At 41.0% G+C, this 27,901-nt stretch overlaps 2 protein-coding genes across 4 annotated transcripts in view; both read right to left on the bottom strand.

The window, feature by feature from the left end:
* Positions 1-25,189, bottom strand: part of LOC311437251 (putative RNA-binding protein Luc7-like 2) — a 33,371-nt gene extending 8,182 nt beyond the window's left edge. For 2 of the 3 annotated variants that reach the window (XM_084520275.1, XM_084520276.1), the window contains exons 1-6: positions 24,979-25,189; positions 15,511-15,605; positions 5,015-5,113; positions 4,062-4,172; positions 3,278-3,421; positions 2,019-2,195 (exon numbers count right to left, since the gene is read on the bottom strand). In XM_084520275.1, coding sequence (XP_084376401.1) covers positions 2,019-2,195; positions 3,278-3,421; positions 4,062-4,172; positions 5,015-5,113; positions 15,511-15,605; positions 24,979-25,039 — 687 coding nt within the window. In that variant the 5' untranslated portion in view covers positions 25,040-25,189. Of the gene's footprint in view, positions 1-2,018; positions 2,196-3,277; positions 3,422-4,061; positions 4,173-5,014; positions 5,114-15,510; positions 15,606-17,267; positions 17,339-24,978 lie in introns of all 3 variants that reach the window. The other variant, XM_084520277.1, reaches the window with a different exon arrangement.
* Positions 25,190-26,529: 1,340 nt separating this feature from the next.
* Positions 26,530-27,083, bottom strand: FMC1 (formation of mitochondrial complex V assembly factor 1 homolog). The gene is made up of 2 exons (XM_084520302.1): positions 26,892-27,083; positions 26,530-26,789 (listed from the first exon to the last, which is right to left on the bottom strand). The coding sequence occupies exons 1-2, from the start codon at positions 27,027-27,029 to the stop codon at positions 26,595-26,597; spliced, it is 333 nt and encodes a 110-aa protein (XP_084376428.1). The 5' UTR covers positions 27,030-27,083; the 3' UTR covers positions 26,530-26,594.
* Between the last annotated feature and the right edge of the window lie 818 nt (positions 27,084-27,901).

Raw genomic sequence — 27,901 nt, 5'->3', positions numbered from 1 at the left:
GTGGGTGTTACACCAAGACCTGAAAGATGTAAACTTACATTAAGTTTTTCATGAAGGGGAATTCAGAGCAGTAAGTCATGAAGTCATGTCTTAACGTGAAAGTTTCCATGCCAAACCTATCATATTTTGGCTACTGGGGAAGGGTAGAAGGGAATTAGAAGAGGGATGTAGTTAGGAATTGTATTAATTCCCTCAGCTATCCTTTGAAATAAAGAAACTCCTAGTCTTAAAGGACTTGGTTGGGCTGATACCTAGTTTTGAGGCTACTTGTTTCTGTGTTGTGAACAGTACACATAGAATTAGAAAGGATGCTTCAGCTGATAGCCCCCAGGTTGAACTCACTACTACTGGGGACAAGGCACGCTCAGTAGAGGGCCCTCAGATATGGAACTCACAACTGGAGATCTGGCCAAACCCAAGTCTCGCCACCTTCTGGACATGATGAAAGAAATTCAACTCTTTGTAAAGACCTTCTTCTGAGATGTGGAATTGCCCCAGCAGCATCTTGATTAGATCTCTGAGGAGAGCTCTGAGGAAGGAGGGGATAATTATTGTTTTCTTTTTTGTTAGGAGAAGTACTTCAAAAGATTATTTTATTGATGCTTTGGGAATGTGACATAATTATCCATGCATATTTTTTTCCAAAGGTTGTAAATAATCAGTTAATTAGCCCCTTTATTTCAAATTATCTCTCTACTTCCTTGCACAGTATCAGTAGTTTAACTACAAGCAAGGTTTCTTCTTCAAGTGAATCTGCATAATTTCATGTAGGGATGAGAGGAAATGCACATGATCTCCTCTAGGTATCTAAGGCTCGAATTACAACAACTGTATTTAGGAGCCTAAATTGCCAATATAGTTAACAGAAAGAGTTGAGCTTTCCAAAGGGTAAGTCACAGTATCCATGCAAGACAGCTGGAATATTATGAGTATCAAGCCAATTCACTCAAATTCAGCAGCAACACTCCTTGCTTTAGGGCTTCAATTCATTTGATGATTCTCTTTAGTGACTGCTATAGTAACATGCTTAATTGCGCCTTAAAGTCCATAATTTGCATATTAAAATCATAAATGGCATAAGCTTCCAAGTCCATCCTCTTGAATACCAAAAGTCTGGAATATAATTCCAGTAAGTTTTTCTTCAAGCATATGATTTCCGATTGAGGTAGCGTTTTTTAAGAAAATATTCCAACTGGATTCAAAACTTCAAGCTATGGAGAACATGCAACCTCCCTGTAACAATTATTTTAACAGTTAGCCTCACTTCAAGATATACACCTTTTACGATTTTGACTGTGGATAGCTACAGCCTTGAGTTGTTGGAACTCATTTCACCTATTGTTAGTCAAGCTTAAAAGCTGTGATAACCACTCAAAGAACCATTGTTGGTGCCTATGAAATGATTTGTCTGGATAAAATAAACGAGTTTCTGTAGTCTTTCACCATACAGCAGGCTGTTGAAGCTCCAAACATTTCTGTAGATCTTTTTGGAATCCTTTGCTATGAATTACTGTCCTCTTTATGCACGTGCTCTTTAATGGTACCCAAACTGAGCACAGCATATCAACAACAGCCCTATTAACATTTTATCCCTAATTAAGTAAAATATCACTCCCTTAGGGTCACATGTTCTTGTATTTTCAAGAGTCTCATTATTACTTTCATCCAATAAACTGGCTTAAGGTAAAGTTCATTTGTCTATCTCCCAAGTCTTCCAAGACACAGACACTTCCAGCAACACTAATTCAGAATGCAGTTCTCCATTTGACAAGTGGAATTGCACTCTTTGTTCCCAAGATGCATTACTATGAACAAGTGTTTTAATACAACTAGTCCAAGTGAGGCCATCTTATCACATTATCTAGGCAATTGGTATTAGATTAACACGTTCGGTGTTTATAGACGAACGAATTATCTCAAAAGGTAACATGAAAAAAATCACACAGCCAGAGATTCCATTAAGACTGCCTTATTAAGTAGGAGCACACGCACACACACGAAATAGAAGAATGATTTACCCTGAGTTCCTCAAGCTTCTCTCTTATTTCAATAAATCCTAAATGCAGCTTTCCTCCAAAGTGGTCAGCAAGACGTCGGTCATTGTCATGAAGACCAAGGTAGGCCGAACACACTTCACAAACCCGTAGCTTCTGCTGCTGAAAGCTAGAGGCAGGCATAGAATTTCTGTATACCTCCTAGGAAAAGCAAATTTGTTAGTCTTACTTCTCAATGTGCAAAAATACAAAAACAAATTTTTACCACGAGTATATTACTTTTGATGATAGAATTCAAAGCAAATCAGCACATCCTTTATTTAATTCACCCCATTCATAAATCAACCGTCTCATAAAGATGAAGTGCAGGTTCCTCATTTTGAAGATTGGATGTAGTAAAAACAGGATATTACCAAATGGTTTTGCATATTAAACAAAGTGGAGTGATCATCTTTATTTCAGATTATACTGCTTAGAACAATGAGTAACTTTCATAGAAAACACACTGAATACATGTTAACACAAAAATTACTATATGTTAACATATTTTATAAAAATATTAGACGTTTTCATTGTGAACGCAGTTTAAAACAAGAGAAATCTACCCACATTTTAGATGCTAATTAAACATCAAGTTACCTAAGCAAAATTTACCTACAAACACTCAGATGACAGACAAGCAAGACCGCCAGCAACCCCTCTGGTACCATTAAAGCAACTGCAGATGTTTGTTTCTATGAATTTAAGTATATTGGTGAAATATGATATGGAAAAAGCTCTTGACGAGATTTGCCACCTGAACATTACAACAAAGACTAAATTGACTTGCCTGATACACAAGCCATTGACTATCTTTCAATGAAAACAAACTTAGCATGGTCTGAAATGGCTCCCCTTACTGAAGCTTTCCAATATGAGCCACACACCAACACACTTCAATGTGCAGTGGGGTTACCACGGCAAGCGTCACAAGACCCAACAAAATGAGCAAGTCCGACACAGACAGACATGACTGTCATGTCCACAGATGTTACCAGCCAGTACAGGTAAACTAAGGTAAACACATCATCAGTGGAAGTTAGTATAATTTAATAGTAAAGGAGTGTATTTGAAGGTGGAAACTTCTCCCAAACAGGATGCCACAAAGCAAATTCCTTGGTTTATATAAAGCAGTTAGCTAAGGAAGTCCCAGTAGCTAAGGCATCTTGCACTACACAGTTACTGGCCAATTTAATTTGGGATACTGCCCTCTTTATCCCCCAAACCTTACACAATCAACTTACTTCAGCTTCTCTCTTCTTTACCCGTGCCTTCTCCACCTCATCCATTACTTTTTGAGATTCTTCCACATTTCCATCAGCTCCCAGCTGTTCCACTTTGGCCAGTAGTTTCCCAATTTCTTCATTCAATTCATGAACTCGTTCAGCCTTGAAAGAGAAAAAAAGGCTCAATGCGGGAAATGCTTTTAAGTTAATTATGGAAAAGAATCTGAACTAATACTGAGCTATTATTACATGCAAAATCTGTAGGGTGAAATTAAAGGAAGCACGCAGAGATAACCTCCCCGTTTAAAAGGGAAACAGAATTGCCTCATGTCAAAACACACAGAGAAAGGCTGGGTTACCAAGACTATGTAGCAACTCCAGAGCATGATTTTGTTCAGAGATTTCAAATAATTCACGCTGCTGTCTTGCAAAATTAGTATTCATACAACCGTTCCTCCTGGCTTGTGCATGGATTTGAAGAAAAAATGATTTTTATTTTAATCAAAAAGTACAAGGATTACTAACATTTGTGTGGAATCCTATCACAGAGATTGAAGCTCTCTGAACTCAAGAATATCAAAGAGGTCTCTTCTCTGCCTTCTCCTCTCCCTGAGAAACAGGTTCTCCCTTAGAAACAGGTTTGAGGCAACTTTTTTTGCTTTTTACGTGTTTATTATAGAACTTATTTTTACCCTTCATCAGCATGAATTCTCAGATTGGATAGTCTGCCAAAGTCTAAATTTGGTTCCTTAGAAAAACAAACCACCAAAAAACTCTTCAGCAGGTAGTTTTACATGCTTACTTTAGCTGCAACTTCAGCACTGATCTCTTCTTGGGTTTCTGCTAATCTTTTCTTAGCCACTTCTGTTCTCCTATCACAGTCTGCAATAAATGATTGCAGGTGGTCCATTGCCTGAAACATCAACAAGAACACCAATCAACATGGTAAAGAACATGGTAAAGAACTTTTCAAAGTTTTTCTTAGTGAAATCTTTGTAAAACAAAAAACTAGCTGCTTACGGTATATAATCACATATATTAACATATGCTAACGTTTTAAAAACCAGTCTGCATACTGCCAAAATTCATTAAGTATTTGTAGAAACTTGGAAATGTATCTGTCTTAAGTCTTATTCCTGAAAAAGCAGCAGACGTTTATAACATGTATTAAAATTCTTCAAAGGATAGTTAGGTTCACCTCATCCTGCCAATACATGCAGAACTGTAACATATTTTCCACTAGGTTTTTTAGCTATTAATCATATTAACACCATGCCCGAACAACCACCCTCAATGTTTTATCCATACTGAAGACAGACTTCCTAGCTGGGAGTTTGGAACTGTATTACTCAAGCTATGGTGTACTGAAACATAGCATCTAATTTGTTATTCCCAAGAGAAAATGACACTTTATTAAAAGATAGAGAATTTAAGACTCTCTTCAAAGCATACATGACATTTGCTTGATAATTGTTACCACGAAGACAGCGTACAGGTTTATGATAATTATTTTTGTGAAATGGCATTAACAGTTCTACCTAGGAATGACTACCAATACAAACATAATACTCTCATATAATCATGAAGAGGCATGTAAACATTCCCGTAACTGTAGAGGGATTTCTCTGCCCCCACTTACAAAGCTACTTCACATAAGTTCTCCTTCTTTGTGGACCAAAGCTTAACTTTTGTTGCTCAGTTTATTGCTCTAGGCACACAAATTATGCTTTCTCTCCACCAAGACAAGATACATACATCAAGCTCAAAGAAGAAATCTTGATCTTTGGATGCTATTTCATAGTCTGCCCTTAATGCCAGGTCATGCACCTTCAGACATTCTCCAAGGTCCATTCTCTGAAAAGAGATAGAGGGAAAGTAATATAATTTTTCAAAAGAGTTACAAGGAACAAAGTAAGCACGATTTCCTTTAATAGTCAAATATTCTGAAGAAAATCATCTCCGATATGGGAATAAAAGGACAGTTTTAAAAAGCTGCAAGACAATCCCAGATCTTTAATAAACATCTATGAATGATAAAAAATATCTAGACAGAATGGAAAGTTTATCCTATCATGATGGCTATTTGCATTACAGAGTATCATTACTGTCCTGCAAAAGAGGTTTTTTTTTTTTGTTTTGTTTTAAACTTTCAGTAAAATATAAGGGACTGAAGTGGAACATCCTGTATTGAAATAAAGCAGCTTAGGAGAACCAAGGTCCTTGAAAATAATTGGCAATTAAATGGTCAAATGCTTGACCTGATCTATCTGCACACTCCATGTTCTTGCTGTAACAGTCGTCTGAAATAGTTGCAACCACATCATCACTGTAAGTGCTGTTTAAAAATCATTCTCAAAGCATATAAAGGTAGCCAAAAATCAAATCTATCCAAACGAAAGGGAAGAACAAACTAAAGTAAGTAGATTACATCATTAGCTTTTAATCTCACATAGAATACAGCTGAGAAGAGCACCCAGAATCTTACTAGGTATAACAAATACTTTTTTTTCAAATTGAATTTTGCAACTTGCATAGAAAAAGGAATTTTGATGAAATCAAAATTGTTTCCTGCAAGTTTGTTTGGTGATCAAGACAAAGTAATAAGCATATGACAAAAATCAATACATAATGGAAACAACATTAGAAAAAAAAGATAAATCAATGTGTGACTTTGTAGAGAGGGTATAATCACTGAAAGTGATTATTATTTGCTTCACTTAAAAACAATAGTTTCAATTAGTTCTGTGCACTGCTCACTTAAGAAAAACTGGTCCTTTCTTAGCATTAAAAAAACAATAGAAGTTGAACTCTAGTAGAAAAAGCTCTCCTGTTGTAGTTCAGTAGCAGTTTTAGAACCAAAACTAACATAATTGATAATTTGTGTTTTTCTATAAAAAGATGAGTGTTACCTTGGAAACTGTTGGAAGTCACCTGCTATTTGAATATCTAACTTCAACAAGAAAGAAAAAGATTAGCTCTTTCCTTTGTAGCTACACAGAACCTCAGCAAATTTGTTAAGTGATGCAAAACCTGGAAGACCTAGAAGCTGAGCGATACATCATGTCTAATTTCCAAGTCATTAGATGCTAACATTACTGCATTCTTTCAGAAAAGTATTTCACTACCATTAAAGCAGTATGAAAGAACATTTTATAACTATCTAAAAATTAAGACACCCAAGAATACTCCTAAAATTGGGAAAAGCTTGTCTATGTCAATTCATCACTTGACTTTCAGAACTTAAATACCGTATGTAAGTGCAAGGCCAATCCTGTTTTATGTCAAACCCACCACTCTCAAATGCATAGATGAAGCTAGTGACACTAAGAAATCTGTACACAAAGACAAAGCCTGAAAGAGATTCATCACACCATCCAAAAAATGCTATTTCAATATGAAAGCTACATACAGAGTAAGTATGTGATATATAATTTCTTCCATTACACCCTAAAAAACGAGAATTCACGTGACACTACCATGACATACTTTGTGCTGACTTTATGATTTGGAATGGATTTGACCTCTTCAAATCAGTCTATTTCCTGATTTCTCTTTAGTCCAACTTGTAAATCCATAGCTCAAGAGAATGGAAGTTACTTTGAGCCAGCATTTCTGCTGAAAAAAAAATCTACTCTTCCTTTATCACTGTGCTGTGCCTCCCTGTGCTAACACATGTGCCTGAACAACTGCACAGGTTCAGGGTACTGACTGGGCAAAATGTAGCTTAGCAAGCCAAGAATAGAGAATTTTTCAGCAGTGTATCTCTATCCAATTTGTTATGCAGCTATACAAACAGACATGCTGACATTACATAGGGGGAAGTGTAATAGTGGACTTGAGCAGCTTGGATCTCTTAACAGTACCAAGATTACACTTCACAAACTCTTGAATAATTCAGTAATATTAGCTGCAATTTTCTGGGGGTGGAGGAGAGGTGATGTAGGATTTGTTGTTGTTAGATAACGGCCCAGGTTAGAAGAAAGGAAGCATTGGATCCCTTCTACCTCTCTGCTCCAGCTTGGAGCACAGTCATACAAATACTCACATGGCTAACAGACAGCGAGCAACAAGAAGTACGTACAAGAGAAACAGCCTCCTTTTCATTAGCTTTGCTGCTAAAAAAATCATGTCATTGTTGGAATCATTCCTTTGCGCACTCAGTACTAGTCTTGACTAACCCTTTGAAAGTAACGTAACAGAAGTATTACTACTGTTTGTCTTAAATACTCTATTAGCAAAATGAAGTTTTGAGAGATAAAAAAAGTTTAAAAACTTAACCCAGCTTGTACATTACAATGATCAGGCTAAAAAGCACTTCTGCTGATATACGGTAAGGAATATTTGGCAAAGAGGATTCATCTTGGGGATGATTTATTACTGTCAAAAGTCTACTTTGGATCAGGATTGCCAAGGACCTTGATAACCACAGAGAAACTCATAATGTAGTTTGGCTAACATGGTTATCTGCATAGTAGATGGACAGCTGATGGAAATGGCCAGAAAATACAGGAAGACATTTTCTTTTTCCACATGTCCATGTTGCAATCTGGTGCCAAGCCATGCCCTTCCTCAAAGGCAAAGAGCATGCACTGGTAGCCAGCCAGTTAAGATCAATGGTATTTGAAACAGAAGGTGGCTTTAAGACAGCCTAATGTTCAGACACTGAGCTACTGTGGAAGGCTTAAAAAGAATGCACATAAACTTTGTCTTTCATTGCTCACACAATGATTTTCAGACAGACTTACGCTACTTAAAGTGATTTACAGGAGTCCCAATGAGCAAAGCAAACAAAGCAAGGGGCGAACAACAAAGCCCCCAGACTAGACAAAATTAAAGTTTATTGAATACATGAAGCCATATATACCTTAGGGCTTTTTGCAGCTATGCATTTTTACTGAAGAAAAAAACAGAAACATATTCTCCAGGTATGTGGGGATTTATTACAGGCAAAAGCTATTGCTTAAGTTTAGTCTAGAAAATAGTCTAGACAACTACATAGGGGTATCATTAGCAGTCTGCTTTTGCAGAGCTTTGCTTAAGAAACAACTGCCTGCTACTTAACATGATAGTCATTTGCTGTAACAATTTCTTCTTCTTTTAACCACTGTTAAATGAACAATTAAAGATACTTGATTTCCCAGAGCTGAGATTTAGACAACTCATCTTTCATCCCAACAAATCTCATACTGAAATGATTCAGAAATCATTTCTGTTGTTCCATCTGTGAAAGACAGAGAGAATGCCTTTGGTGTTAATACAGAAAAAAAGCTGGCTTACTGCTGATGCTTAGCTCTGCATCAATCAAATCAGGTGCAGAAAAAAGAGCATCACCCAAGTTCACCACGAACAGACAAGGAAGAGGTGGTCCAGGACATAGGCAGCACAGAAACTCAAAAAAGAGCTCAACAGAAAAAAACAACAACCCATGCACTCAAAGTTGCAGACATTAGTAACTGAATCAGACTAAACTATCAGATATGATGCTGTTTCTGGAAACATGAAACTAAGGTTTTCTTTTTCAGGTCTTGAGCAACCTACAGGAAAAATCTCATTTTGGTGCTTTTACAAATACTGCATGTTCCTTTGACATCCAAGATTAGATTACTGAATGCACGCAACATGGGCTACAAGAAGAGCACAGAAAAGCCAAAGCTACTTAAAATGCAGATGTTGATGCCAAGTGTGACATAGTGGCACATACTATCAATGCTTCTAAAACCAGCATGCACCTTTGATAGGCTTTGACAGATGACAGTCTGGACAGAGCTTCTGTAGAGAATTCTTCCCAGCTAAAAAGATATCCATACCAAAGCAGCAAGAGAGTTTTTTTGTTTATGAAATTATAACATGATTGGAAAAATTAAGTTGTCTGGAGGAACCAGATCTCTCCCTTTATCAAATTGTCAGGGCAGCTATCAAGAACACCCTCGTCAAGGCAGAACAAGAACACCCTTGCTACAGTCAAAAAGATGCAGATATTCTTTGCTGAGATCTTCCTCATCATGGAATTCACTTCTCATCTGCAGAAACAGTTTTGTTTTTGACAGATTTACAGACCTGCCACAAAGCCTATCCCTTCTTGAAAGCACCACAGACTCAGAAGAAGTTTGGGGACGATGCATGACTGAAGTCCTCACACTTCATTAACTGCATTAATTTTTGAAGGACTTCACTGCTAGGAAATAAATACTGAGCTGAAAAGAGGCAGATAAATAGTAAATTAATGGGTATTAAAGTCCTTAGCAAACACTGAATATTCCAGGTATCTTCAGAATTATAATACTTCTTTAAAGACCTCCCTACCTTTAATCCTACTTTTCTTTCTGAAGACTTCAATGACTTAGAATAGATCTTCACTGAAAGACAAAGCTAGCAGCAGTATTCCTCGCTTGTAAAGGAGATATTTTAGTGTTTCCATAGCATTGTTTTATAGCCTGATTTTATATTAACATTGAATCGAGATAACCATATAGAAGAGTTAAAAAAAAAAAAAAAAACAACTTTCATCCAGACATATTAAGCCCATTAAAATAGAACGTGCATTCAATTCACTTTAGTGGCACTAGTCAAAGAAATTAAGAGTATGTCTGAAGGGACTGATGTGACCACTTGCTGTCACAACAAAGCACTTCAAAATTCATCACCACTGGGCTGAAGACTATGAATTGAGGTGGCTTACTCAAGGCTAATTTAATTTGATTTGCAAAGCCTAAAGCAATTTACATGATCACATCAGACCTAAACTGAAACACTGATACCCTCCAGCAGAATGCCTACTTTCTGCAACACTGCAGGATATAATCACATCCGCACAGCTAAATTCTGCATGGAAGCAGTTCCACTGAGCCAGTGCAACTACTAGCAAAGAAATCAATTCCAGACTACGACACCTAAATGCAAATACTTAAATGCACCCATCTGCAGGTGTGTGAACTATCCAAACTGCTCTTCCACAGTAAAAAGGGATCTAGACAGTACAGTCAGTGAGCCTTGATGGATTTAGCCTACCTTGAGAGAAACACCCAGTGGAGATGAACTGAACCTCTCCTCCAGGCTCCATTGCCTAGATCCCCTCTGATTCCAATGCAAGCTTAGACAACTAGCTCCTCTAATGAAACCTAAATTTAGATGTCTTTATCTGGAGCTGAATTCCACCCCTAATAAGCTTAATTTTAATCATGTATTAAGGTAAGTTGCTAAACCAAGGTCTCAGTTAATACCGTTTTAGTCAGCACAAGCCCTGAAGAGCTGAGTGAAATAAATTCATGAGCACTAAATGATACACTTAAGTGCAAGACTGTGCTGATAACATAATGAGGTCTGTATACACAAAATGCAAAAAGCAATGTTCCTCAAATGCAGAGAAATACAAAAAAGAGATAAAGCTCATCCTCCCTGTGAAAAAAAGCTTCTCAACCGCACTTTGCAAGACCATACAAAATATTTGTTACATTTTCTTTTCAACAGGGAAATACAATCAAGCTAATAAGAAAGATAGATTACTGCAAAAGCATTGATCTGTTTGGGCTCTTCAAAGGTAGCTAGCAGGTTACTGTAAATACTTAGGACATTACTAGTTTTAACTTTACTGAAGGCATTTGCCTTAAATCTTACCACACTATCCTTTTCACTAGTACCCAGCTAGCTAGTCCTTTAAAACATACAGAGAAAACATGTTCTTATCTATTCTGTAAAACTTGCAGAGACAGCACAGTGATTCTATCCAAAGAACGTTGCTTAAGAGGTTCACATCATTAAAAGGGAGTCATCTGATTCCTACAGATGTAGCTTCAATCCTAATCTCATAATGCACACACACATATAGATATAAAAAAATATTTTTGTATTGATGATGAAAGTCATAAAACAGTTTGAAAAAAAAAAAAATGCAAACCTGAGTGTCATCATTTATTAAGGATAAAAAAATGAAGCATTAAACCTTTAAGAGGAAAAAAATGAAATTAAAATTAAGTGGCAATGATTTACTGTGTCCTAAAAGACTAAGAGTAGCTAAAACTTAAAGACTTATAAATCTATCTTCATAAAATTCTCCAATTGAAATTAATGAGCAAACCCTTAAACCACTGAATTACACGTGTGAACCAGTGACAGTGATCAACTTCACAGAGCAGAACACCAAAACATTAAAAAGTCAGTTAAAAACAAAAGCTTTGGTGAGAGGTACTGTCAAAGGCAAGTTCTGAAGAGACACTGCTTTACAACCTTGAATACAAAGCAATTTCTGTGATCTTACTAGTTTAGTATGTGCCTCACACAAACTCCAAATACAGGTAGTCACAGAGCACAATACTTTCAGAACTATGATTTTAACTTACAACAACCTCCACAAGTGTATTCTTCGTTTACATTTTTGTTGTTAGGACTCACTATTCTATCTATATCTTCCATTGTCCATCACTTTCACTGTCCTTAGAAACAGATGACAAAAGGAAAAACAAATATCTTCTCCATCTCTCCATAAGGAGTAACAAAAATCATCCCCTGTGGGCATTGATATACCTCTGACAATTTGACTTAAGAGTTTTCAAGTCTACAAAACCAGAAAGCTAGTAGTACAAAAACATGTCCCTAAAAAAAATTAAATACTTTGAAATACCAATGTAAACAAAACCTTCTGACTTAAGTATGTAGCCACTTAAACTCATCAGCAGGCAACTAAACAAGACTACCCTTTATAAAGGTGGAAGAAAAAGGTAACTCATACAGAAGAGATGTTCTGGTGGCAAAGCACCTGGAATCAAATTTCAAAATGCAGTTAGCTCTTATGGCTTTACAGCTTAAGTCAAATATTTAGGCTTCTATTAATGACAAATTTACCATAACAAGCTACTCCAAGGAAGCAAGACAGAGAAGTGCAAAAGAAAGTTATAAGAAGCAAGAATCTGTGCATTATTGCCAATGTAGACATTGGGAATCTCCTAGTAAAAAAAGTCAAAATTCAAACCTTTAGTAATTTTCCAGAAATGTTTCTGATGTTAACCAAGAGTTAAATGTGATCAAAGAAGCTTGAGGAAAATAAACTATCACAAATGTTCTTAAGAAATCCAGAAATAACAGAAGATTTCATGCAGTATTCTTAAAAATAAAGAGATAACACTTGATCTAAAGAAAGAAGAGACGATGCATGCAAAAATACAGACAACACAGAGTAAGTTTCCAATCTCCTAAGAAAAGTGTGCGTGCACTACTGTTGTTGATACATACTGCAGTCTGGGGAACACGATTTTATCATCAAGGGAAATCAACACTCTTTTCCTTGGTGGAGTTTTGGGTATTTGGCCATTAAGGAAAAGAACACACTGAAGTAACAGAGTTTACTCATTACAGTTATTTCATTTGTCTCATGTATCTGTGAATGTCTTCCCTGAGTGCTGTTCAAAGAGTGGGTGGATTGGAGTAGTACAGAAATCTGCATTTTGCAAATGGGAACAGTAATATGCAATTCACAGGAAGGCAGATAATCTTACGACAGTTTAAAAAAATGGCAATTTGTGCCCATTATACTGATAATGCAGTCAGTAAAGAGATTTAACTTTATAAAACGGCTCAACAGAACTTTTTCTTTTTTGAGAAGCGTAAGATTCTGGCTTTGAACTAAAAGCTGCTCCATACTCATCACCTACACTTGAACACTAAGATGCATCAAAATCTTCCTATCAAAACTTAGGAGAAAACTCCACATTTATTTTCCAGATCAACAATAAACTGTTCAGACAAACTACATGTTTTTTGCCTTTTTAAGAGCTGTGTGATTAAGACAGAAGGTGCATTTCCTCAGACCCATGACTAGGTGAACAGCAGAACATTGGATGGGTCATGTAAAACCTGTCTCTTAAAAGTCCCTTTCCACTACTCCCACTTAAAGCATTAAGTCAGTCACTTTTTCTGGAACCAGAATTACATCATGGAACACGTTTTGTCATCTGATGACTAACTGCATCATGAGGAAGAAAGTAAGTTATGGAAATTCACTGCATAAATTGTTTAGTTTAATACTCCAAGAGCAGCAGCAGAAGAATCCAGTAGAAGATGGAAAAGACCTTTCAGCAAGAACTAACAGACTCAGTAGACAGGCCCAACCTACAGGAATGGGTTTGCACCGTAAGAGGTGTTTTTGCATGATACATAGAGCTTTCGTAATTATAAACATCTCTTACTTGCTAATGACAGCCATTCTGGGAATCTTTGCTTATACAGATTACACCAAAATAAAAAGCTGTTTAATTAACCTTTTAACAGTAACATCTTGCGAATTCTGAACTATGACTTCATACGTTTTTATAGCACACATTTATGTCCCCTATCTTCCCCCAGCAGTAAGCTCTTCTGATCATTGCAAGAAGACCAAAACACCAGACAACATAATAGATGGGGAAGACACCTTCTCTCCCTTTCCCCATTTTGTTTGGGCAGTAACACAGATATAAGTTGAACAATAAAACCACATATGCAATGATACACAAAGCATCGTCATCAAATTGTTGTCACTTACAATGCACTATCTTTAGTATGAATTATCTTCACTGAATACCAAATATCTCATGCACTTCAAGAAGCCTGAATTTTGGTATAAAAGAGATCTCTGCTATGAAGAAAAAAAAAATGTCTTTAAGAATGAGGAAAAAATAACTTAGAAAGCTAGCAGACTTATAAAGGAGCTAAACAAGAAGGCCTTTTCTATCCCACTGCCTTTTTTATTAAGACAAATACTAAGTTCTCTAGTTCAGTTCTAGTATTTAGTTTGCTTCTTTATGTGCTATTTAACAAATATAGTTGTGCCTGCTTTTCTAGGGATTCTTCAGAGGTGGGAAGGATGGGCTGTACCTATAGGTCTGTCAGTACAAGAAGAGCCTAAATTAGTAAAACATAGTGTGGGCATGAATGTTTGAAGCCTTTTGAATAACCAGAAGTGTTGTGGTAATGTAAAAATCACATCTACTTGTGAAGAGCATTAAAGGAGAGATAACAAGTAAATCAGTTACCAAGACTACATATTTCAGTTTTTCATTTTGCAAATGGACTTCACTCTGTATTTCATTAAAGGCTTCGATCAAGTCAGTCACTTGGAAGGATTAGGCACAGAAAACCAATAATGCCTCAAATAATCCTTAAAACATGCTTTTCTAGTACTTACTTTCCCCTCTGTCACAGGACAAGAAAACGTGCCAATGTGAATGAGAAAAGCTACTCAAGTACTACATTAAGAATGGGAGGCACATGAGACTCTGCCTATCATCATACTACATCTCTCTACTGTTAATTTCTCTACCATCACAGAGCATTAGGTTAAAATTCTTCAACATTTAGTAACAGCCATGGTAGAAAAAGGAACTTAACTAAGCATTACAAAAGGGGGGAAGACTCCAAGCAACCCCACTGGATTTTCACAAAGAAAAAAATATATATTGCTATACAGCAAGTTCCTGTGCATATTTTAAGGTAACTGCTTACATGAACATCCTTTTTCCATAATCAACGCAATACAACTTGCCTTCCTTTCACAAAGGATAAGCTACCTTAATCAGGCACCACAAAGTCAAGCACCAGTGTAATGAAAAAGCTACTGGCATGTGCCAAAGCCCTTTGTTTGCTATATTCAGGCATAGGAGCTTCTGATATAGAGTACTCAAAAATCCAAGTCAAGCAAATGAATTTATTAATATGCCATAAATGGCCATTTTCCAAATTGCTGTAGAATTTGTAAAAATGGGACAGTAACAGGATGTTGTACACTGTGTCTCTTAGGTTCAATATATCTCAGCTGCTGGGAATATAATTATTTGAACTTTCAACTGCTTTCACAAAAATATATCTGAAGAAAAATCACTATACAAGTATTTGTGTGGGATACTTTCTCAGTACAACAGGAAGTTTTAGGAAATTAACTTTATAATTTACATGTTTATATGGAATTTTAGAGGAGTATTTCTGTTAGTTACAATGGTACCAGTGTTAAAACACAGCTACAGCATAATGAGTATCTTCATGTATTTTAGACTTTATACATTATAGCAAACAATAATGAATTTCTATGTAATGATTAGCATACAGAACAGAAAACAAAAAAAGCCTTTGTGATGATGTTTTACATAAAAGTTGGTACAAATGCTATCAGAGAGCACTAGACATGTATTTACTGAAAAACACGATGTTAACAGAGATATTACAAAGAATAAGTGTAATTCTATTCCTCCGTTACTATCCGAATAAAACAGTATTTAGCTACGTACAGTTCCAGAGAGGACATCATGAGGGCAGCAGTTGAGAAGGTGACTCTTGCACACTCTGTCATCACTGAATTTGATTCTCTGGCGGGTCGTGTCACCTGCAATATAGAAATCAACGTATTTCAGGTTAGAAATCTGAAGAAGCCAAGTATGTTATGCAAGTTACATGCAAAGCTTTAACACTACCCTGTTACACAGTGAAGGCCTATGGAAACTAGAACTCAAAACACTGTATGCTTCTTTGCCAAATAAAACCAAAACCAAATACATATTTTAATGCTCTACAATGCTATTTAAAAATCCTCTCATACTTCCGCTTCAAAAATGCAGCATGAGAAGTGCTTGAAACCAGAAAGAGAATATTAGTTTAAAAACACTTTGCTATGACAGCATTTATTAAATGAGCTATATAATGCTCTATTCAGATTTTGCATGAAATAGTGATGTATTTGTATGCAACAATTAGCAAATAAAAGCAGCCTCAAAGAAAATGAAACACGGTGAGTCTTCACTGAATCCCACCTGATACTCATTTTATTGTTTTGCTCTTTGAAGCAAAGCACCCTCTTACTTCTGATGGGAGTAGCATAAAGAGTTGGCAGAAGAATGAATTTAAATGCTTACAAACCTGAAAAAAGTCAGTCAAACATATGGACTTTGCCTACGTGCAAAGTTATTTTACAGATGCTTGTATGTAACCGTCTCGTAAACCGTATTTTTTTCTACATGCTGTTTGTTGGGATGGGAACATCTTAATTGCATCTTCATCATGGCAGGTTGTAGTTCCCGCATCAGCAGAAGCATCAACCTGCCCACACACTGAGGGCCAATTGAAAGTTTAAATGACCCCATCTGGGAGCAAGACCTGAAGTCTTCAGATCAAAGTGACCAGCTGGTATTTTGGGGGAGAGGGAGGGAATGGGTTTTCCTTCAAGTCATAATGTCATTGTCACTTTTTGAGATTCAGAAGAGAGATTGCTGCTATGGCTCTCTTGCTGTTGAGACACAGGCATGATAAAACCTTAATCTCTCTCAGTATTTATCTATTATACATGAAAATTAACAACTTGTTAAAATCTTTAATCATCGAAAACCTACTGGTGAATTACTGAAGCAAGAAGGGCTGCTGGAGGAAAAAAGACGTATAATGAGTTTAGATAGCAACCTTTTCCATTTCATCAAGTATTTTAAAGAGTACAGATACATTTTGCTGTTTTTATGGCTTCATGATTGGGAATGCTAAGAATTTTGAATCTATGATACGATTCAAGAAGCCCAATTCATTACTTAGGTAATTACAACATAATAAAAATACGTATTCAAGCCTTTCTTACTATTATGTAATTGCATTTTTAAAATATCAGCTCTATGCATAGGATGCTAATATAGAACATTTTCAGATGGGCCAAGTTCCAGATTATTAAGCAAACAAAAATTTCCAAGAATACCACATCCTTAATATGCCAGCAGAATGCAACATTTAAACCCAGTAATCCACAGGCTGAAGACAGCTTCAAAGCAGTTCAACAATAGGTTTTCTAGAAATAAAGCTTACCGTTCACTGTTATTTACACTACTAAAAAATTAAGCAATCCCTTTATAATCACGCCTGCTACTGCAGTAAAGAGTTTTGAGTTTTGTTTTGCTTTTTAGGAGGTGGATCCATATTTGTTTCTTTTTTTTCCTTTTTCTTTTTTTAAACACATAACTGCGTTTGTTCCACATTCATTAACACATCTGAAAAGTTAGCGATAACTCACGGCTCGGCGAATGCGGGGCCTTTCTGACACTCCCTTGCAGATTGATGTAGGCAGGCAAAGATACATTGAACCTTTATAAATAAAACAAGGGGCCAGATTGTTCAGTTTGTATAGAATAATAGACTCTGCCAGCAATTTTAACACAGCATCTAGAAATACATGTTGACTGTAAAGATTCTTCTATATAAAGACAAATGAACAAAATCAAGAAAAGTATTTAAAAAAAAAAAAAAAAGACAGCTGATAGCCTAATAGCACTAACCCATCAGGAGTTAAGGAGTTATAAAGACTAGAAAATTGCCGAAAGACTTATATGGTTCCTTAGGTAAAGTTGGAAAGAATTATTTTCCCAGACATTACCTCAACATCGAGAGGTCATTCATTTTCTTCCTCCTAACGCAACTGGTGACTGACTCTACAGCTGCAATACCCTCTCTATTCCTCTAAGGGGCTAGACGATAATCACAATTAGCTAACTGGGACAAGATGACACAGAAAAAAATGGCAGCAGGAACTGAACAAATGACAGCCTTAAGGTGGTGTTCCACATTTGCGCTTTAACTGACAATCTTTTTGCATTGTGCCTTTGGTCTAGCACTTCAGAGTCTTGCAGAGAGGCTCCCACACACAGAACACCCAGATATTTACCTTTTCCTGTCTATAGATAGTGTTGTCACACATTCACATTTCTTTTTAAGCTACGGTGTTCCAGCAGGAAAGGCTTATCAAAAAGAAAAGGCACCGTGTCCTATGTTCTACCAATGACTGAATCCTGTGTCCCTCTTGGAGCCCATTCCAGAGTCTGACAGCCTCAGAAAAAAAGTGCTTTTATTTCTTCACGGGTTCTGTGGGCTCCAATACCCCTAAAATAGCGCAGACATGTTGTCAGGGACAGAAGCTATGTTCTGCTGCTGATCTACAGATGAATCATCTTGAGGTGGCGATGGCCTCCGGGGCCTACACGGGCTGCTGAGTGGGGGAACAGCATCTACAGACCCACTCTGTGCCTGCCATTCAGCCTTTCGCTGGAGGCTTGCGGATGCCTTCTAACAATTCAAACAACAGAGGCATGAACTTGACTGTTCCCAATCCCAGGACTTGGTTTAAGTGGTATGTCAGATAGCCAAGGTGGTACTTCTCCACATCAAACTACAGGCAAGTTGGTACACTCTTCCTGGCCAAGCTACCAACTGAATGCTAAGGAATCTTTATGAGGACTTAGAAGAGGCTTTATATTTTATGTAGAAAGAAAATAATACACCTGAGGACTAAGTAGGTGCAGTCATTTAAATTTTAAAAGTATCCTTAAACAGCTACAAAGAGGACACTCACCAGTATTTCTGATCTTATTACAAGTTCTATTTAATAGGTAAATCATTATGTTAGCTCAGAATAGCAACTTATTTAACCCAGCCTCTAAAGCACAGCAGAGTATTCAACTGCTTGATCTTTAGGGCTCACTCATTAAAGAAATCAAAGGAGGCAACATCCATTACCGTAAGCCTCTCCAATGTTTCTGATTAGATTTTCTCCATTAAAAAAAAAAAATCATGTTTGATAAAATTTATATGGAAAAAAATATGTATTTTTTTCCCTCAAGAAGTAGCAGCTTTAGTTTTACTCAAAGCATCTGGCCCAAACCACATTTCTACAATGTATTACATTATATATATTATATACATATATAAAAATCAATAATGTAATACATCATAATACATCATAGTGTATTAAAAGGAAATTTCTACACTTACACGTTTTATGTTGAGATCTACAACATGCTGGAAGCAAATATCAGAGCACTGTATCTTACAGATGCCAGTGCTGGAGTCACCTTTCTAAAGGAGGTTTTCTAGTTCACGTTAAGTATGTTGATGACAAAATTGACATCAATATTCATACAGCTGATTAAGGAACATCCAGAGGCTAAGATCACAACATGCATTTGTGACTACAATCCACTCTAACTCCCAAGTCTAACCTATTAACAAGCCTCTACAATGTCATTCCCATGTATTTTAATCACAAACCAGCAAAATGAGCACGTCTGTACTGACACTGCTTAGCATTAGCTGCACATCATTTATTTCACCCAGTATTTTTTCTTAAAACTCTCCTGTATCCTAACCTTCTCCCAACAACAATCCCAGCGCACTGATGAGATTACCATTTGGAAACCAAGCATAACCTCTCGTCCTCAACGAGAGGTGCATGCCACGCAAAGACAACAACGTGCACGTTCATCTTCACACTACTGACTTCCTGCATTAAGCTCCGTCAGCCAAAACCGGTTGGGTTTTCACTCAGATTTCTGAAGTCCCACCATTTTGGCGAGGGACTCTCAGAGCTTTATTCATGAACAGCTAACTGGGGGAGTATCAGGTTAAAGGCTGCATAGCAAATTTCATCAGCAAAACAAGCTTTGTTTAACAAGTACTCAGCATCTTTATTTAACTGAGGTTCATGCAGTCACAGAAGGTCCTGTTCCTGCTGCGGACTGAATGGGCAGCTAATTCTGATTTACTGTCACCAATGCCAGACACACCTTCACCATAACACTTCTAGTGTAACACATTTCTAAGCAGGATTTCTTCTGTTTTATGCTATGACTGAATTAATCCTTGTAAATGCTTAGTGCAATAAAACCATTTTTAGCTAATGAATTACAAGCAGAATGTAACAATGATATCCTATCAGGCAAGAATATGCCTGTTTGCATCTGAAGTGTCATTCTAAACAGTGTCCCAAAGCTATAGTAAAAAAAAAAAAAATAATAATAATAAACCTCAAATCCTTCACTGTTCTCCTTATTTTTAAGGGCTAAAGTACCAAAAACTTTACAATGAATCCAGCAAATACACACAATTCACTGAACACAATCATTGCTCTTCAGGCCACCAAATCACTCCTGATTAACAAGTTATCTTTTCATGAAGTGCGTGTGTTGCTTCTATTTCTGAGTTGATATCAATTCCACGTTCTTGGTAGGTTTTGCAGAAATTCACACCCAAAGATACTGTTTTTCCACCTGTATTTTGGTGTTGATCCATATCTGAAAGACAAGCTCTCAGAGGAGGCTCCTGGCTCCCTAACCTGGCTCTCAGCCTGAAGCTACCCAAATGGCTAGCACTCCTGCAGTAATGGCAACAACATACCAAGCCCAAAAGCACACGCTAACTTCCACCTCCATGTGCAAAATTTACAAAACCAGAAAACATAACCTATATACCCTTAAAATACCAGCCTCAACCCATCGTAACTACTCGTGCAAAAATATTTGCTGCACTTCTTGGTGGACAACACATCCATCTGTCACCTGCATGCCTGCTACAGCTGTACAGCTTCAAGGTGCTGAGAAGCTTTATCCTACCCTAGGGAGGCAAGACCCCTAATGTTTCCCTCTCTGCTCTCCAAGATGGGAATGAAATATAAAGATAAGTTCTGCTGAAGTGAAAGCACTACAGGCAAATGTGAGCACAAATTAAAAAGCTGGTCTGCTGAAGTGAAGCACTGCAAACACAAATGCTAATTAAAAAATAGGTTACAAGTTCTTGATTGCGCTTCTGTTACCATATAATGAGCTTCACTGAACAAATGTAACTTTAAGATAAGCACAGGGTGTCACTTCAGCTTCTCCCCAACAGAGAGGACAGAAAGGTCACACGTGAGGAACCACGACTACAGATAACTAACTGAAAGCAGCTAGGGTAAAACTGATAAACTGATTAAGATGTGAACAGATGCCAAATGTTATTTTCACTGAAATAAGAATACCTAGAGCAAGAAAACTCTTTGCTATTAACACCTAAGAACTTGGTCAAACACTCCAAACAGAGCAGCTCAGCCCAAAGGGGTAGCAGGTGAAACAAAAGAGGTGCTGACTGACACTTCGTACATATGGGTTCCATACATCTAAAGGCTCCAAAGATTAAAGCTTCTGCTATTCATATAGCATAATATTTGTTAGGAAGCTTGGCAGAACACTTTCACAACCACATGTAAACTTCAAAAGCACATACAAATTTCCTTGTCTATAAAGAAGACTAACGAACTGCTAGTTGGTCATATTTTTAGACTATAACCTCATTTTGATGTAGTGGCAGTTGTATAAAAAAAAAAAAAAAAAAAAAAAAAAAAAAACAACATTTCTTTGCAAGGGTCGAGTCCTGGCAGTTTCAAGATGTTGTGTTTGAGTTACAGGACGATTCAGACCTCATCTGAGTCTACACCACTGTCCAAGGCAGTGACCCTTCTCCACCCTCTGCTTCTAGCCTGTTCCTTGCAATGACTCCAGCATTTACGCGGCGAGGCAGATCAGGTAACCAAGCTGGCAGAAAATCAACTAGTTGAGCAAGATATGCTGATTTGAGACAAAACAGGATCTTTACGATCAGGCCTTTTAGGGAAAACTTGGCAATCTTACCCAGTTCTGCTACGCTCTTAAAAAAAAAAAACACCGCACCCCTGGGGTACTAGTATCAATTATATTAACATTTCTTTTAATAAATGAAGTCACTTACAAATTAACTTGGGAATGATCCTTGCACTAAGATAACTGTTATGTTTGCCAGGGAACAGAGATGGCAAAACCAGGCATACTGTTAGAAATATGTAATGAATCTCTGAGCTAAAAAAGAAATCATTTTAAAAATGATGCTTTATCAGCTTATTCCTTGTACCTCTGAATGACAAGTTCACACAGCCCTGGTCCTGAGCCATAAATTCAACTTCAACTAACCTTTTAACTACTGTCAGGTGTGACAAAGCCATTGAGTTTAATGGCTAATGGTGAAAAAACAGCATAACATGAATAAAACATTGGGATGCAAGTACGTAAGGTCAGCGACTTCACTTCAGCGCTCGTTATTTCTCAATATTTGGGAAACCCACGCTACATACTGAGTAGTTTATATTTAAGCCTCTCTAGGTATGCCAGCTTATCAGTGCCCACAGTGACATACTTCAGAGTATGCTGTTTTCCATCTGTAGTCACGACTGTATTCAGTTGGTCCAGCTTTTTACTGACATCTCAATCTATGCAGCGTTTATTTACTTATTTTTGGGTATGGTCCATGTCCAACCCAGTCTTTACCTCTTATCGGAGAAGCATGCAAGTGAACTTCAGGTTAGGTAAATTTATTTAAGATGTTGAAAAATACCAAACCACTCATGTTAAAATAATGTGGTTTCACAGGTGCTTCACAGAGCTCTCTTTACCTGTCATTCACAGAACACTTTCACCATAGCGGCTTTAGCAATACAACTGATTTTTAGATATCCCCATTTACCTCTAAGAACTGCAACTCCCCAGGAACACCTACAGAGCACCTGCCATGTCCCTTCTACTCCACAGCCTCGCCAGGGAACGGGAGGGCACCAGCAGGGTGGCTGGCAGAACATCCAACGTCACACCCCGGCAGGTACCGGGCAGCGAGTGAAGTACCACGCATGGAGAGGTGTCGCATGACTGTGAGCCTATCTACCCTGCTGCTCAAATTCAGACCAAGTGTTTGACCTGCCTTTTTCTAATATAACTGAAGATTTTAATTTGAAGTCCCTCTTCCAACCCAAAAAGAGAACTAACCAAAAAAATCCACCAGACTATGCAGAGGGTAACATTCTGTTGAATGGGAAATTCAAAGGCCCTTTGGTAATTTTGAACAAAATATAGAAACGGTATTTTTAGAAGCATTTTAAGATCTGTTCTATTGCCAGGCAAAGCAAAATAAAAGGCAATGGGGACAGGTGAGGAAATGAGAGCTCTGCTCCACCAAGAAATGCCAGGACTGCCACACTCTAATGAAAAGCCGTGTTTTGCATATTACTAGAAACAAGAGTATTTGTCAGAGGTGATGGGGGAGTGAAACAAAAAAAGAAGCCAAAACCCACGACTCACAAGGCCAGCAATATTTCAATGACCTTGAACCTGGCCTTGAATTTACTAGGGTACCAGCTTCACAGAAAAGGATGCTTTTCAGTCCCTGGGAGCACTCTGGTTTAAATAATGCTCCACTGGAATTTTTATTTCTTTGTTTTTAAAAAAGAACTAAAATGGTGTTACGCTGATATTCCCAATTCTCCACCTAATCCAACAATGGAAGCCAGTATTGCTAACAGCCTTTTTTCCTTACCCTCTCCAACCCTGCCAACTTTGTTTAGATGCTTCCTCTCAGTAAGCCACTTTGACTTCAGCACACGCAGCTCTGGATTTACAAGCTGGTTGGGTGGGGGCGATACAGTTATCAATAAAGCGCCTGCTTTCTCACGAAGCTAACGGAAACCTGGTACGCGATTGGTTTTCCTGGCTTAGGTCTTAAGTGCAACTGTCATTTAGCATCTTTAAGCAGCTCTCACATGTCAGTCGCCCTTCTTCCACCGCCAGTGGAAAACGCATTCAAAAAGTGCGAAAGCCTTCACCCCTTTTAAGCTTACTGCACAGTCTCAGGTACCCTTTTGAGACAACAAACTGGGTGCTAGCACCGGGAAGCCCTGAATTTCATGAGCACCATGTTACATTGCCAGGCTGTGTGCTCACACCACAACAGGAAGCGTTCAAAATCTGCTCGGACGAGAAAAAAAAAACGCTCCAAGTCAGATCCTGCATGCTGACTACTTGCTAACCGGCCTTGCACTGGAAAGCAACCTCTCCATAATTAAGCAGTGATTTTCCTATGAGGTTATCATGCCCCTGTTTAGAACAGCTGTAAGTATGTAGCAGGAAGCATTTATGATAACCTGGGTACGTGAAAACTTGCTACGTTTATTTAAAATTCTAAATTCTATCAAAAAAAGTGAAAAGATGATCATATCGCCCCGGTTCCAAGAGATGACCAGCTTGTGCAAAGTAAATCCCAGTTCATATATCCTACCCAGTGCATGGGAACACAGATAATCATTAATAAAGCACGAAGCTTCAACAAACACGCAGCGTACCTGAGAGAGTACAACATGCAGAACACTAAAATCATCTGTAATCACAGTCTACCCTCAGGTGCAGCATTCTCTCATTCATAAATGAGATACTACACATCATACCAGGGCCTCCTCCTCCCTAGCAGTCGCCACACTATCTACATTTACGGATCGCTGCCGTTCAAACATTGCTGTGGAGCACGTAAAAAAATAAATCTGAGAGCCTGTACACAGCGATAATTTTCCAATTCACAACGCGACCGCAAAGCGATCATAAGGCTGATTGTGCCTATCTGTCTCGGGATGACTGCCTCTAGGTGTTAAAATGAGATTTTTTTTTTTTTTAACAAAGGGAAAAAAAAAAAATGGGGGAGCTCATCCGCTGGGAGCGACTAAACCCTGCCTTTCAGAGAGCGGCGGGCAGACCCACCCAGCCGGCCGAAATGATGGTTTGGGTCAGACTTCAGACAGCCCTAGCGACACGAGAGCCCTGCTCGGCCGAAGGAAGGGGGGCTGGGGCTGTGCAGCCTGCGCCCCCCCGCCCGGCCGGGGCCGCCCGCTGCTCCCCGCGGGGCCGAGCCACGCGGCCGGGCCCTGCCGCGGCGCGGTTCCGCTTCTCCGGGGGCCCCGCGGGCAGCGCTCGGCGGCCGGGCTGGGCCTCCAGAGCGGCGGCGGCCGCATCGCCCCCGCGGGGCCCCGGGCCCGCTCCTAGGGCGGGCGGACAACGGCGGCGGCGGCTCCTCGGGCCCCCTCCCGGCCCCCGCCCCGGCTCCGAGCGCGGCCGCGGCCGGGGGTCGCTTACCGTCCCGGGACGTGCCCATCAGCTGGTCCAGCATGGCGCGCATCTGGGCCTGCGCCGACATCTTGAGCGCGGCGGGGGCCCGGCCCGGCCCGGCCGCCTCACGCCGACTGCGGCCTACAAGGCCCGAGGCCCGGCGCGGCCCGAGGCCCTCCCCCTACGCGTCACCGCGCGGGCCCGGGCGGAGCCCCGCTTCCCCGCCGAGGGCGCGGGGGGGACGCGGAGGGCAGCGGGCGCTGCCGCGGAGGGCGGAGCGGAGCGGAGCGGAGCGGGGGAGCCTGTGCCCCGCGCCCGGCTCGGTGCCGCCGCCTCCCCTCCCCCCGCCGCTCCTCCCGCCTGCCACGCGCGCGCGCCGGCGCTAACGGAAACCCGCGCGCACGCGCCCCGCCCCGCCCTCTCCCCCAGCTGCCGCGCGGACGTCAGCGCCGCCGAGCGCTCGGCGCCCGCCCATTGGCCGCGACGCGCGGCGCGGGGATTGGCGGGGAGGCCCCGAGGGAAAGCCGTGACGCGGGGGCCGCTCCGGGCGCCCCGCCGCCATCTTAGGGGGCCGCGCTCCGCGCCGCCCGCCGCCCCCCCGGCCCTGAGGGGCCGCTCCGCCCGCCCGCCGCCCCGGGGCTGGGCTGCTGGGCACTAGCGGGGGAGGCCAGCGAGGGCTGAGGGGAAGCGGTTCGGCTCGCAGCGCGTTTCTGACCGCGCTTTGTCCTCCCTCCTGGCAAAGCCCAGCCGAGCACGCTTTTGTTGGTGGCTCTTTATTAAGCTCCTCCCGCGGTTACAGCCCAGCCTGGCATTTATAGCCCCTGTAAGGCACCCTTGGTACAGGTTTCTTATGCGTCGTGCACAGAACAAGCCTCTTCTGAGAGTTGAAGCCAGTGTTTCTTTCCTTATAAAAATAAACTTGCTGTTCCAGGTTGCAGGGCAATAGAACAGCATTGTTGCTGGGACTGTAACTCATTTTCATCCAGCTCACACATCTGGTGTAACTAGCAGGTGTCATTTCACTAATACATGAAGCTGCTCCAGGATTCACAGGGAAACAGGCACAAAAGGCCTAGTGTGAATGTCAACCCTGTCAAGACATTCAGAAAGCTGCAGTTCATTAGGTAGCAGTATTCTGAGTTATTATCAGTAGGTCACTGCCATGGATGAAAATCTTCAAGGTGGGGAAGTGCTCCAGCAGCGCTCACAAGAACCTTCTGATGCTTCAAAGAAAGGGCCTTTCCTTTGGACATCGGAATTGGAAATTGGGCCTTTCCTTTTCCATTGGGAATTTTCCAATGTACAGACTATGGCAGGAAAACCCTGCAGAAAACGGGCAAATTTCACCTAGAGATTTAGGGCAAGAAAACACAGTTGTAATTCTTCATGAGATCTCGGCAATGAGGTTTTTGGCCTAATTTTCCGTTATAGGCAACCCCCCTCGTTCCCTGTGGCCGCCTGTCACACCGGGCACTCAGAGGCAGGTCAGGTACCCTCGATAACCTTGGGGAGCGGATTCCCCGTTTCTCCCCGTTCACCCCACACCCGCCGACAGCAAACCACCACGACACACCAAGCCAGCGGGGCCTCCCCTCCCGGGGCTCGTTTATTGGGGAGCCGACGGCAGGCGCACGGCGGCCGCCTCAGCCCTTGCCTCCGGGCTGCTGGGGCAGGCGGAAGCCCACCAGCCCGGCCACCTCCTCGGGCGAGCGCTCCCCCCGGCCGTGGTACTCGTGGTGCAGGGCGGCCAGGTGCCGCACGCTGCGCAGCAGGCACAGGTAGGTGGCGGCCTGGAAGTGCAGCTCCTGCTGGGCCCGGCACAGCTTCTCGCTGGTGACCTGCGGAGAGGAGGCGACAGTGCAAAAGGAGGCGAAGTTCACCTCACGCCGCCGCCGCCGCCGGGAGAAGGGGGGGGGGAGCCGCGGCGGCCGCCGCCGTACCCGGTGAGCGCGGAAGGCCGCCAGGAGGTGCCGGTAGGCGGCCGTGTCCCGGTAGGGCCGGCCGGGAGGGCCGCTCGCCAGCCGCAGCTCGCGGAGGAGCCCGCGGAGGGTGCGCAGCGGGGAGCCCAGCGCCGCCATCTCGAGGCAGGGCCGGCTGCGGAGCGCCGAGCGGAGCGATCGCGGCCCGCCCCCGCGCCCCCGCTTCTCCCGAGCGGCCGGGGGCGAGCGGCGAGGCCGGGCCCCGGCCGCCTGCTGGGCAGGGAGGGGAGAGCGGCGGTGCTCAGGGAAGCTTCGTGCAACCAAAGTCCCGGGCGACGCCCGACCTCCCCGTCGCGGGGGCTTCGGGGTCTGCGTTTTGGACGCAGAAAAAAAATATATTTTTTTTTAATTAAAAAAAAAATAAATAAAAATTAAAAAATAATACTTTTTTTAAAAAAAAGGTAAAAAGGCAAGTCCACCCCAGATGGGACTCGAACCCACAATCCCTGGCTTAGGAGGCCAATGCCTTATCCATTAGGCCACTGGGGCTGCCGCGGAGAACGTTACGCGGCAGTGCTACTTCTGCCAGCCCCCCGCCCCTCGCTCCTTCACCGGGCGCTGATTGGGCGGCGCCTCCCGCCTGCCTCCCGCCGCCCGCGAGCGGGGAGCAGGGAAATGGCGGCCGCCATGAGCCGCCAGGGCAGGGCCAGGCGAGGAGGGCATGGCCGGGCCTCGAAGTAACGGCCTCCGGAGGGACGGTCCCCTCCTTATAAACCACTTTGGAAGTGCTGCCCTTGCTTCGGGGTTGCCTCGGCTGAAGGAAGCTGTAGCAACCACCCACCCCCATCCAATTTAACAACAAAGAGAAACGATCCCCCCCCCAACATCCCCAACCACATCTTTATTTTTTTGTGAGAAATAACACAGACAGGGCTAATATGTACATTCCTCTTTATTTAATACAGCACAGACACATGACGTAAAAAAAAAAGAAAAGTACACTCATGAAAAAAGCCTGTCGCCATTACGGA

The sequence above is a fragment of the Aythya ferina genome, assembly GCF_964211825.1.
Source record: "Aythya ferina genome assembly, chromosome: 1".
NCBI classification, from domain to species: Eukaryota; Metazoa; Chordata; class Aves; order Anseriformes; family Anatidae; genus Aythya; species Aythya ferina.
Note: the sequence above shows the minus strand (reverse complement) of the source record. Positions and strands in the feature narration are given on the sequence as shown.